This window comes from Solanum pennellii, chromosome 6, assembly GCF_001406875.1.
Source record: "Solanum pennellii chromosome 6, SPENNV200".
NCBI lineage: Eukaryota > Viridiplantae > Streptophyta > Magnoliopsida > Solanales > Solanaceae > Solanum > Solanum pennellii.
This window is the reverse complement of record NC_028642.1, coordinates 58014593-58027722: the sequence shown is the minus strand read 5'-3', so window position 1 is coordinate 58027722 and position 13130 is coordinate 58014593. Positions and strand designations below refer to the sequence as shown.

Below are 13130 nucleotides of genomic sequence, written 5' to 3'. Positions count from 1 at the left end.
AAAAAAAAAATGTAATTTGAAATTTGAGGAGAAGTTTGGAAAATGTTTTTCTTTATTTTTGAAGGGAAGTCATTTTCCTTAATTTTGAGGAAAATGAGTTGATTTGGAAAACATTTTTCAAAACTTTTGTCCCAACCAAATATGAGAAAATTGAAAAACATTTTCAAGAAAATGTTTTCCTTCATTCCAAACACACTCATAGAGTAATCCAAAAATTGAAAAAGAAAGCAGAATATCACACTATATATAAGAACAACAATTGTGAATATCTGTAAGAATACTCACTCCCAACGTAACAGTAATCAACTTCTCAACTATATTAACAAGACTAGAGTTCAATTATAAGTCCTAAACGTAAATGCAATAAAGCAAACAACATAAACCCAATCAGAATACTCCCTCCGTTTATAAAAAGAATGTCTCTATTTCCTTAGTTTGTTCCAAAATGAATGACCCCTTTTCTTTTTTGACAACACTTTAACTTTAACTTTCACGTGGCATGTTTAAGACCACAAGATTAAAGGACATTTTGGTACATTTAACATAACTTTAATTTAGAACCACAAGATTAAAAAGTCTCTGTCTTTTCTTAAACTTCGTTCCAAGTCAAACTAGGTCATCCTTTTTTAAACGAATGGAGTAGTAGAAATACTAAACATAAGAACTAGGTAACTGATAAATTGCAAGAGGGAGATGAGAAGCTTAGACTCTAGAGTTGGGGATGAGAACACAAAAATGTCTTTGCACATAATTCATTTGATGCCCTCGGATAGTGATGCTCTAATCTATTTAACTACGATAAACGTACCCTCAGTCTGAATTTCAAATTATCCTTTGTGAAGGCCTGACCTTATTGCTTTTGTTGAGCCTACTTGGTCCAATATCTATTTGTGTGATATCCTTATTGGGCTGGACTGATTCATAACCATATCTACATTGCAACCTGAAGTATTACCATGTCCATACTACTATTTTAATGAATATAAGTACCTAAATAGAAAGTGCTCGACGTAAAATGATTTTATTGGTGCACTATCAGAAAGGTGTAACATCTTTTCTTTCTCAGAATAATAATTAAGATTATATATGTCTTATAAGAGATAGAAAATAAAATTATTCTTTATGTAACAAAGAATACACAATTCAATGCAACAATAACAATGGAAATGCAACTCAATAACACAAACAAATTTCTATATTACAAATGAAACAATACCTGAGTGGATTGTGTTATCTGTTCATAGATCAAAAGCCGTTAGAGTTGTGTGAATTTTAATCAGTCGATTATACTCAAATGCTTGACAGATGACTTGTATGAAGAAATTAAAGAGAAACTAAGCAGCATATACAGAACGGAAGTACCCCAGCTCTAAAATGTTCACTCTCAATTGCTTTTCAAAGTAGTAATAATATGTACTTTAACTGAATATCACACAGTTATGAACTCTAGTGACTGCACTCAGTGCAAGTGTATATCTTCGTAAATCATCAGCTATTGATGTCTGCACTCAGTTCAAATGTTTGGATTTCGATCACTATGCCCATTAGAAACTACGAGTTGATCGTCCCCTCCATCTTGATTATCATCATTATTAACGCCTCCATCTTGATTATCAGCATTATTATCGCCTCCATCTTGATTATCAGCATTTTCCTCATTATTAGCGCCTCCAGCTTGATCAACATTTTCCTCATTAGGGCCTCCACCTAGTTCATAAGGATCTAAGAGTTGACCATTAGTGTAATTGAGCTTATCCCTGCCACAAAAATTATTATTAGTATTAGTAAACACCTTACACAGCATATCGGATATGTGTAGTCTCATTTTGCAAATTTTCTCAATTGAACTTACAACATCATCAAGAATTGACCTGCTTCATAAGGACTGCCTTGGGCGACTGCGATCTGGCGAAAGGAAAAATTATGTATAACCAACAACAAAAAAAAAAACAAAAAAAAGGGGAAATGCAAATCCTCTGGTACTAATATCTTACAAATTTCCACCCGAGCCGGTCCCTACAGTTGACACACAAAGTATCGACTACGGTGTTGCCATCTAATACTTGATGATATGACTCGTCATTCTCTGGTACAACAACATTAAACCTGCATATATACACATATCAGACTGTAGATTATTTAAAAAAATAGCTATCGTGAAATCACGAGACTTACATATCAGTAAAGATCCCTTGTAGCACGAAGGTTAGCTCCTGCAAAGTGCACAAAAGAGGAAAATAAGAGAGTAGTGCTTATTCAAATCAGTAGCAAAGAATAATTCAAGAAAGATGAAAATAGAATCCATATATACCTCATCAATTTCAACGTAATCTTGGACTAATGCAACTCGAGTTCCGCATCTGCAATGGAAGTAATCAGAAGAAGGCATTCTGAATATCAAATGGAAAAGTTGAGAGAAGGGAATGTTGATTTTTCAATCCTGATCGAGGAGACAGAAATATATAGAATAAAATACCGTTGCTTTTCTTTCTCACTGGTAAATACAGTTGTATTTCAGTTTTGTAGAACAAAAAGAGCAACTGTTATTTCAACAAATCTCAATTTTTATCTCCCCATTTAGTAATGCATGAAAAATGGATGCCCATCTCATTATGACATCCAAGATAATATCTCAAATAGTCACTGAACTACGGATATTTTTTTCAAAAGTCAGAGTCATAGTTTATTACTAGTTTTCTCGTTAAGTTACTTAATTTTGTTTTATAACTTAAAAGTCACTTAACTATTGATATTTCACGTAGAACTCTACGCCACCCTACCAATTTACATAATTTTTTCATTAAATTTTACTTTAAGCTAAATTCTTAAGGAAAAAAAAAGTTCTCATTGTAATGTTTTTATTGACATTGTCCCACTAAAATTAAGTAATATATATAATATAACAAAATTTAACATTATAGTTAGTAAAACAAAATTATATCTGAAGTATTTTATATAAATTATAAATGGAGTACAAAAACAAACAACTCAATAATGTATTTTATATAAGAAAATTAGCTTATAATTGGGTATCAATTAATTATGTCAACGTTTGAATACAATAACGACGGTTGCGGAATTTCTAATTATATATATATGAGTAAAATTAGAGTAGCAAATTATGTCAGTGTGGCTTTGATTGATTGACACGTGTGTCTTTATTTATTTAATGGTTCTGATTCATTTTGTTAACTAAGTATTCTTAACCAAGGTTAACAATTCATTGCTTCTAACAAGATGAAATAGTCAAAAACCAAAATTTCATAGAAAAATCTAGGATGCTATGATGATGAAAAACTTCAAATTTTGCAGCAAAAAGTAAACACCATTTTTATTTTCTACGCCCGTGAAACCCAAATTGAAAATAATTTTGTCTATTCAAAGAAGATAACAAACTTCTTTAGAACTTCATTTTTGTCTAAACAACCATCAAACGAATTCAATTCACTCTTTCATATTATAACCCAAATGCATATTTCATCAGCCAAATGATCTATTTGTTCCTTCGTTTCATTGGCGAGCCTTCATATTTTCCTCATTATTAGCGCCTCCATCTTTCTCAAAATAGCTCATTAGCGCCTCCATCTTTATCAACAAACTGCTCATTATCGCCTCCATCTTTATCAACATATTCCTCAATAGCGCCTCCATCTTTATCATGATTCTGTTCCTTATCGCCTCCATGTTGATCAACATTTTGCTCATTAGCTCCTACAACTTGATTAACAATTTGCTCATTGAGGTATCCATCTTGATCACGACGGAGGAGATTCCTCAAGTAATTACAAATATCATTATCTAAGCCTCCATCTTGATCAATATTAGTGCTCATTTCTTCTCCAGTAGAGTCTCCATACCCCTCAGCGCGGACTTTTTGTTGCTCCATTGGATGAATCATCGTTTCATTATTTGAAAAACTAAGCTGGTCCCTGCAACAAAATACCCATTTGTGTTAACCATACCGTTTATGTGTACATTCTCAATCTGAAATTTTGTAATTAGAAACTTACAATCTCATAATGAATCTTCTTTCTTTAATATACCTGGACGGCCAGGTGACTGCAATCTGGAGAAATAAAAAACTCAGTACGTTTTTTTTTTCTTTTTCAAAAGCAACAAAATCTGATCTTTAATATAAGTATCTTACAATTTTCCATCCGATCATCTTATCACATAGTCTACAGTGAGTTCTGGCTACTGTAGTTCCAAAAGGATTCTTCACGGTGTTTGCTACACGAACATTAATCCTGCATATATATATAAATGAGGCTTAGACAGTAGAAGAAAGTGTATACATATATATCTGGAGGTACGTTGCTCATACTTACAGCCGATCAAAGAGCCCTAGTCCTCCTGATAGAGTCTGCAAAATGTAAAAGACAAGAAAATGAATTTGTTGAAATAATTTTTCCTAAATCGAAGAAATTATATTCGAATTGTTACCTTCTGAATATAATTTCTGAAGGATGCAACTTGCCTTCTGCACCCAATAGTATGACAGTGGATGGTATCATTAGGAGGAATCGCATGAGTGTTGTGTTCAAGTGAATAGTATCTACTCATTGTTGAATGAACTAAGAAACAGAGACGAAAAATGCAGAACAAGTGAATTTTATGGAAATGCACAACAGAGAATGTTGATATATTATATATAGAAAAGTCACTTCTTGATTCTTGAATTTACCGTTAATTCTCAATCCATTTAATTTAAATTACCCTCCAAAACTATTTCCATTTTGATTTCTCATACCAGATTATATATTACAAATTACAAATATAACTTAGACCTTGTTTGACTTATCGCTAAAAATCGCTTCTATTTATAAGCGCTTAGCTTTTGAAAAAAAGCAATTTGTGTTTAACTTATTAATTTGAAAGGTGCTTTGATAAACAATTTGTGTTAGACTAATTTAAAAAAAAAAAAAAAAATTTGATAGTCAAATTATGAGAAAAGACAAGTATAAACAAACTATTTTAAACATATAATACAAAAAACTTTTATTACTTTTTTAATTTAATTAATTAAAATATACATATTCAAATCTTCAATCATTATTATACATAAATAAATATTGTTGAAAAATATTAAAAAGAAGAATCTTTTTTGTTATATGTTACCTATTCTCTTTGTTTCAATCTTAGCTATTATGTTTTTTTTTTGTTATAATACTCTAAAGTTTTACAAAATTAGAATTAAAATAAAATAATACGTAAATTTAACAAAAGAAAAATTTGTCATTCCTTGCTTTTTTGGGAGGGTCTGAAAACCGAATCTTTAGTTGTTACATTTTTTCTCTTTTTCTAATTCTGAAAAAGTATTGTTGTTAATTTTATTTCTAATTGTGTAAAATAATACGTAAATGACATATACAATAAAAAATATAAATAATTATATAAAAACAGAAATAAAATAAAAAATTATTATATACAAATAAAATATAAAATTCATGAATGAAAATTAAATAAAGTTATGAAATATGTTAATAAGAGATATATTGATAAATATGTATATGCAAGAGATATTTTAGTCTTAAAAATAATAACTATCTGTTTTTTTTTCCACTGGGTAGAGAATAAAATACTGTTGCTTTTCTTGCTTCTTTTTCTTTTTACTCACTCTAAAATACAGTTGTATTTCAGTTTTGCATAACAAAAAGAGCAACTGTATTTCAACAAATCTCAATTTTAATCTCCCCATTTATTAATGTATGAAAAATGGACGCCATCAAAATTATTTATATTGATTAAGTGACTTTTTAAGATAATTATACTTTTAACCGGTAGATTATAATGAATTGCTTGAATAGTTGACACGTGACTTATAGAATGGTAGATCTTACAAGTAAGTTTTCAGTCTCCAAAATGAAAACAGAATTTTCAGAAATTATTAGACATACACAACCACTACGTGCAATTACAACAGCCTCCATCTTCTTGTTCAATAGCATAATCAATTTTTTGCTCATTATCTATATTGTATAATCAGCATCTTCATTTTGTTTGTTGGTGCCTCAATCTTCATCATTATCTTCATGTTCATTAACGCCATCTTGATCATTTGTCCCTCCACCTTGATCATGATGGTGCTCATTAGCACCTCCATCGTTATCATGATCCTGTTCATCTGCCCCTCCACCTTGATTATGATCGTGCTCATTAGCACCTCCACCATCTTCTTCATACTCTTCATCTTCTTCATCTTGATCTTGCTCATTAGCACCTCCATCGTCATCATGATCCTGTTCATCTGCCCCTCCACCTTGATCATGATCGTGCTCATTCGCATCTGCATCATCCTGTTCTTCATACTCTTCATCTTCTTCAGTTTCATCTAAATACATCAGCTTATTATTACAATCAATAAGTTCGAGCCTGCCATGCACACAAAAATATCATATTAATACCTTACAAATCATATTGCATTTGGCCTAATGGTAGGAAACTCACGCGTTCATCAAAAAGTTTCCTTCTCTATGATGCACAGTCTGGTTGCTATAAGGGACTACAATCTGAATAGTAGATAAATATTTGTTAAAACGAACTGCAAATGAATAATAAATTCAGCACGTACATAATATTAATTAGCATCTTACAAGTTTCATCCCAAGCAGCATTCCGCATTTGACACAGTACGTATCAGCTACGGTATTTCCATTTACTTGTCTATGGTATTTCTCTTCGTCCACTTGCACATTATACCTGCATTTACAAACAGAATAATGTTTAGGCAATTAACAAATTTCGAAGTTGCAAAATGAAATCATGATACTCACATTTTATGAAAGACCACTGTCATCTCATAGTCTATCTGCAAAATTACAAGGCAAAAGTAACAATTTCATGACACAAATCGCAAGCAATTTCATCAAAATGTATACTTTCCATTGAAAAAGGATACAATGTAAACGCAAGAAAGACCCTGAGAGAGTAAGATATATACGCTATCAATGAAATCGTTGGCTAATCCAATTCTGGTTTCGCATATGTTACAATGGACGATATCCTCTTTTGGATATTCATCCAAATCGACAAGATACAAAAATCCCATTGTATCAACTGTTACAGGACCAAAAAACAAAACAAATGAAAAAGAATCAAATCGGAATGATGTAACAGAGATGGTTGATAATGAAAACTAATAAAAGACAAAACACTAGCGGCGAACCAGATAAAAGAAAAAACAGTTCAGTAATGAATCGAGTTGAGAAGAGTTATATGGGTTTTTACAAGGGTCTGAAAAGACACCAAGAGAAAAAGGTTGCAATTTGAAAGGATTGTGACTTTTTCTTATAAGTTAATGACTTTTTTAATGAGTTATCGGTCGTGACTTTTCAGAGAGATCGTAACTTATAAGGTTTATTTATAAAATTAAAAAATGTCTTTTATTTTTTATATCTATATCTAAAATCTAAGTTTTTGAACATTTTTCTTACAAATAAATAAATATTGAGTCGTTGTCTGTTTTACTGCTGACTTTAATTTCTATTTTCGAGCAGTACAAAAAGTTATATCTTGGTGAAAGTTGAAATTGCTTCACGAACCCATAGAAAAAAAAATATATCTTATTTTACGAAGGTTGTACAATTTACCCTCCAAACTATATATTTTAAGAAGAATTTACGACACTATTGACATTTTACTTTGCCCCCTTCACGAATGCGTGTCTTTATGCGTTTTGCATTAGTTTTCGTTTTAAAGTTTAATTAATTTAAATTTGTATAGAAAAATTTCATTAGCCATATAAAATATTTTTTTAAATAAAAAATAATGCTAACAAATTGTGATCTTTTATTAACGACGATAAATACATTTACTTTTCCAAAAAATTTAATATATAATACAATCTGAGGAAATACTTTGATGATAGTAATATACTTTTATTGAATATAAAGAACATCGAAACATTACCTTACTTACCCCCACCAACAACATTTTAATATATACTATCATCTTAGGAAATATTTTGATGATAATAATACATTTTCATCGAATGTAAAAAATAACAACTTATGCAACATGTAAAGAACGATAGTATAATAGCTAAACATATCCAAGTTATAAGGTATAATTTTACCATGAATTTAGATATGGAATGTTAGAATTTTTTTATTATATTTGAAAACAATGTAATTCTTTTTATAATTTATAATAATTAAAAATTTGAAATATTTAAAAATCATAAAAGAAAAACCAAGGGACTGGTAGAAATCTACACTACTCATTTTAATTAACATCCGTAGATCTTCTAATCAACGGCTTATATTCAATCTCCGCTTCTCACATGGATCGAAAGTACCATCCGTCGATGACCAAGTAAATCCCCAAATATGAGCGGCTACGATTTATTCCCCGCCATATTTGGAACCCGCCTACCAAATATAAATACCCACCACCCTAACGAGTTCAATTCACCCAAATTCAAAACCCTAGAAACTACATCTTCTTCAAATTTCTCTGTGAAAATGTCTGGTCGTGGAAAGGGAGGCAAGGGATTGGGAAAGGGAGGAGCCAAGAGGCACAGGAAGGTTCTAAGAGACAACATCCAAGGTATCACTAAGCCAGCGATTCGCAGGCTTGCTCGTAGGGGTGGTGTGAAGCGTATCTCTGGTCTCATCTATGAGGAGACCCGTGGAGTGTTGAAGATCTTTTTGGAGAATGTGATTCGCGATTCTGTCACCTACACTGAGCACGCCAGGAGGAAGACTGTCACTGCTATGGATGTTGTCTATGCTCTTAAGAGACAGGGAAGGACTCTCTATGGATTTGGCGGTTAGATTGGGGGTTGTATGTTGGTAGTAAATGTAGGTTTAGTTTACAATTGCGTATAAGTTTGTCTTGGATCTCTGTAGTGTTGTTCTTATGCTCTAGATGTTGTAATTTCTCATTACAGTATCAATGAACAGAGTTTGGTTTTGAGTACATTGATCGTCTTCCTGCTGCTGGATTTATTTTTGTTAATTTGTTGAATTTCATATGTGCAATTCTTCAGATGTTAAAAGAGATGTGAAAATGAGATCTAAAAAGTATTCAATTGTTTATATCAGAAATAAGAGACTGGACATACTAATTGTTGAATCAAGAACAAACTCCTAATACATACATTACAGAAACAAATATCACAGATGAATGCTTCATAGGTTTGTATTTAGATCTATTCCCTAAGCCAGCAGATCTACATCTTCATTAGCGCCTCCTGTTTGTTCGCACCTTCATCTTGATTATCAGGACCAATCTCGCTTCTGCCACTGTTACTCATCATTAGAACATCTTACATGTCACACCACATGTGAAGAGTCTTAATCTAAAAATTTGTTGTCAGAAACTTACATACAATCTTATAATGAATTCTCCTTTTCTAACAAAAATGCTAGGTTTGACCATTGCAATCTGGAGAAATCATAAATTCTGTAAGAAAAAAATTAAAAATGAAGAACAAAATCGTTCTTTGGTACTTACAACTTTCGAGCCTTGCAGGTTTCCACAATTAATACAGTAAGTGTCGGCTAGGTTTCTGCCATCTTCTTCTACTTGAAGATATGGCTTGTCCTCTGGTACTTCGACATTAAACCTGCATATATAAAGGTTTGTAACATATGTACATATGCCTCAAGACTGCAGAAAAATGTTTAAGCTCGTCTGTAAAGCCCAATTTCCAAACATGAGACTTAAACATTATGAAAGATCCATGATAGATCGGATGTCTGCAAAATGTACGAGACAAGAAAATGAGCATAGTAAGTTTCTTTGCTTAGTCAATAATATAACAGAGTGCTGAATGAATGATACAAATAGCTGTCAAAATGGAGGATTAATCTTACATGTCCACTTTATGAAGTGAATAGTGCAATTTTATCAAAAGAGACAATTCGGAACAGATGAGACCAATTAAGAAGAAATTAATACATTTACTTTGGAGTATCATAGAAAATGTAGCCCACAGATGACAGAACCATTTGGTGTGTTGATAACAAATTGCAAGAAATAATGATGCAGTGAGAGTGGGAATACATACAGAAGTAGCATAGCAATCCCTGATGAATACACCTCGAGTTCCGCAGCAAAGACAATTGATGCAATCATCATCAGGGATTTCATCGTAGTGAAGTATAAAAGACTTGAAAAAGTCTTTTATATCTTGTGTTCTTGTTATAGAAATGGTCCTCTCCTCTTGTTGAGGATTCACTTCTTGAGAAATTAAGTTTCTACTTCCTCTTCTCCTTAGCTTAACACTAATAGCATTCAGACTGTCGAAATGAAACGTTTAATCTAGACCAAGAACCAGGATATGTATTAGCTCTTAATAGCATTCAGACTATCAGAGTTCGAAAGCAGTAAATATGCTCCAAATATTGCAGATTTAGAGACTTCAAATGAAACAGATACCAAGCCTCACATATTTGTTACTACAAAATGACCTTATTGCTTTTACCCTTTCTAAAACATTTGCCACATGCTCATAGCTTCAGGATAAGAGTAAAAGCCATTGATTCCACAATTCTCAGCATGTCTGTTAAAATCTAACCTCACACATACTCGCATCAAAAAATAAGCAGCATATAGAGACAGTAGTATCAATGCTCAAACAGGTAAAAAGTTCAATGTCAATTGCTTTGTTCCAACCTGAAGTACTAATATGATCCCAAAATCAAAAAGAGAAAAAGAGATATCACACAATTATACATTAGCATTTTGTAAAGTATGAACTCTATTTCAGAAAGAGTGTATCTTTCTGTACTTTGATCAGCATGAGTAGGCTATCAATGTCTGCATATTCATCAATACGGTCTATTCCGCCGTGGTCTAAGTGTTCTTAGTCTCATTATCCTGTCTAGATGTTGACCACGATTTTGTTCATTAGCGACTCTGTTTTGAACAGCATTAGCACCTCCATCAGGAGCCTGTTCATTAGCGACTCCATTTTGAACAGCATTAGCACCTCCTTCAGGAGCCTGTTCATTAGCTACTCCATTTTGAACAGCATTAGCACCTCCATTAGGAGCCTGTTCATTAGCGACTCCATTTTGAACAGCATTAGCACCTCCATTAGGAGCCTGTTCATTTGCGACTTCATTTTGAACAGCATTAGCACCTCCATCAGGAGCCTGTTCATTTGCGACTTCATTTTGAACAGCATTAGCACCTCCATCAGGAGCCTGTTCATTAGTGACTCCATTTTGAACAGCATTAGCACCTCCATCAGGATCCTGTTCATTCGCGACTTCATTTTGAACAGCATTAGCACTTCCATTAGGATCATGTTCATTCACGACTTCATTTTGAACAGCATTAGCACCTCCATTAGGAGCCGGTTCATTAGCGACTCTATTTTGAACAGCATTAGCACCTCCATTAGGAGCCTGTTCATTCGCGACTTCATTTTGAACAGCATTAGCACCTCCATTAGGATCATGTTCATTTGCGACTTCATTTTGAACAGCATTAGCACCTCCATTAGGAGCCGGTTCATTAGCGACTCTATTTTGAACAGCATTAGCACCTCCAATAGAAGCCTGTTCATTAGCACCTCCTTCAGGAGCCTGTTCATTCGCGACTTCATTTTGAACAGCATTAGCACCTCCATTAGCATCCTGTTCATTCACGACTTCATTTTGAACAGCATTAGCACCTCCATTAGGATCCTGTTCATTAGCGACTTCATTTTGAACAGCATTAGCACCTCCATTAGGACCCTGTTGATTAGCGACTCCAAAGACAGCATCATGCAGTGTTTGACCACTCTGGTATCTAAGCAGCTCCCTGCCATAAAATATTCATTTGAATAAACACCTTACAAGTCATACTACATTTATTCGTTTACAGACAGACAGTCTCAATTTGCAAATTTGTAATTAGAAACTTACAGTTTCATAAAGTATCTTCCTACTACAAAGTAATCCGACTGTTGGATAGTCCTAACCTGAAGAAATCATAAATTCTGTATTTTAAGAAATATAGAGCAACCAAATCAAATGCTTTTTAATATTAGTAAGTATCTTACAAGTTTCCAGCCGAACCAAATTCCACATTGGACACAGTAAGTATTGAGTAGGGTATTTCCATCACGTTGTTCTAGATGACCTCGGTTGTTAATTATTGCCCTATAATGAAACCTACATATAATACACAAACCTCAGAAAAAAGCTTAGGCAAATCATAATTTCATAAATCACATAAAATAAGCAATTTCTGAAATCATGAGACTTACAATCTATTAATGTACCCTCCATACACTAAGTCATCCGCCTGCAACGTGTACAAGACATGACCATGAACATAATGAGTCAAGAATTAAGCCAAATTGATGCAGAGAGAATCCTTACATTAGGAATGAAGTCCTCGATGAATGCAACTCGAGTTTCGCAGAAATAGCAAAGGATGAAATCATGCATGCTGATTAGATGATCGGAAACTCCAAAAGTGGACATTGTGGATCACAGAACAAATTTTCTTCAACAAAGAACAAAGTGGAAGAACTTAGCTTGGAGCTGAACCGATGGAAATGAGAATTCAAGAAAGGAGAAAAATGTAAATATAGAAAATCCACTTCTTGATTCTTGAATCCAAATTCACTGTTAATCAGAAAGGAGGGAAATCCAACTAAATTCTATTTTTACTTATATCTTCAAATACGCATGCACAATAAAGAAAAATAATTAATGTCAGCTGATAGCTAGAAATAAAAGCAAGTTACTGATAGGGTGCGTTTGGTACGAAGAAAAATGTTTTTAAGAGACATTTTTTATTTTCACTAGAGTAGAAAATAATTTATGAAATTGAAAATATTTTTTTACAAAAAAAAGAAAAATAAAAAAAAATATTTTTTTAAAATAAAATTATTTTTTTGAGTGGAGGGGCAGGGGGAGGGGATAGGAGTGAAAAAATAAAAATTTGAATTTGATAATATTTTAAAAAAATAATTTTTTGGGGGTGAGTGGGTGGTAGGGGCTGGCGAGAGGAGGGTAGGAGTTCAAAAATAAAAATTTAAAGTTGAAAATATTTTTAAAAAGCAAAATTAATCTTTTCGGTAGAGGGTGGGTGGCCGGTGGTGGGTGGAAGGGGTGGGGGTCAGGGATCGGGTGAAAAAATAAAATTTTGAAATTGAAAATATTTTTTTTAAATTGATGTTTTTC

General features: G+C 32.8%; 4 protein-coding genes across 4 annotated transcripts in view; 1 reads left to right on the top strand and 3 right to left on the bottom strand.

Moving 5' to 3' along the window:
- Positions 1 to 1361: 1361 nt before the first annotated feature.
- LOC114077493 (uncharacterized protein DDB_G0290685-like) lies at positions 1362 to 4563 on the bottom strand. The gene is made up of 6 exons (XM_027917423.1): positions 4444 to 4563; positions 4329 to 4363; positions 4148 to 4247; positions 4011 to 4066; positions 3580 to 3929; positions 1362 to 1668 (listed from the first exon to the last, which is right to left on the bottom strand). Exons 1-6 carry the CDS (start codon positions 4561 to 4563, stop codon positions 1514 to 1516), a joined length of 816 nt encoding a protein of 271 aa, XP_027773224.1. The 3' UTR covers positions 1362 to 1513.
- A 1244-nt stretch (positions 4564 to 5807) lies between these two features.
- On the bottom strand, positions 5808 to 7233 carry LOC114077497 (acidic leucine-rich nuclear phosphoprotein 32-related protein-like). Its single transcript, XM_027917434.1, has 5 exons — positions 6941 to 7233; positions 6774 to 6808; positions 6594 to 6699; positions 6448 to 6509; positions 5808 to 6372 (listed from the first exon to the last, which is right to left on the bottom strand). The coding sequence occupies exons 1-5, from the start codon at positions 7046 to 7048 to the stop codon at positions 6012 to 6014; spliced, it is 672 nt and encodes a 223-aa protein (XP_027773235.1). The 5' UTR covers positions 7049 to 7233; the 3' UTR covers positions 5808 to 6011.
- A 1172-nt stretch (positions 7234 to 8405) lies between these two features.
- Positions 8406 to 13130, top strand: part of LOC107022499 — a 6646-nt gene continuing 1921 nt past the window's right edge. Inside the window, exon 1 of the mRNA XM_027917974.1 lies at positions 8406 to 8771. Coding sequence (XP_027773775.1) covers positions 8463 to 8771 — 309 coding nt within the window. The 5' untranslated portion in view covers positions 8406 to 8462. The remainder of the gene's footprint in view (positions 8772 to 13130) is intronic.
- On the bottom strand, positions 10646 to 12479 carry LOC114077588 (uncharacterized protein DDB_G0290685-like). Its single transcript, XM_027917836.1, has 5 exons — positions 12321 to 12479; positions 12206 to 12243; positions 11999 to 12110; positions 11862 to 11917; positions 10646 to 11757 (listed from the first exon to the last, which is right to left on the bottom strand). Exons 1-5 carry the CDS (start codon positions 12423 to 12425, stop codon positions 10776 to 10778), a joined length of 1293 nt encoding a protein of 430 aa, XP_027773637.1. The 5' UTR covers positions 12426 to 12479; the 3' UTR covers positions 10646 to 10775.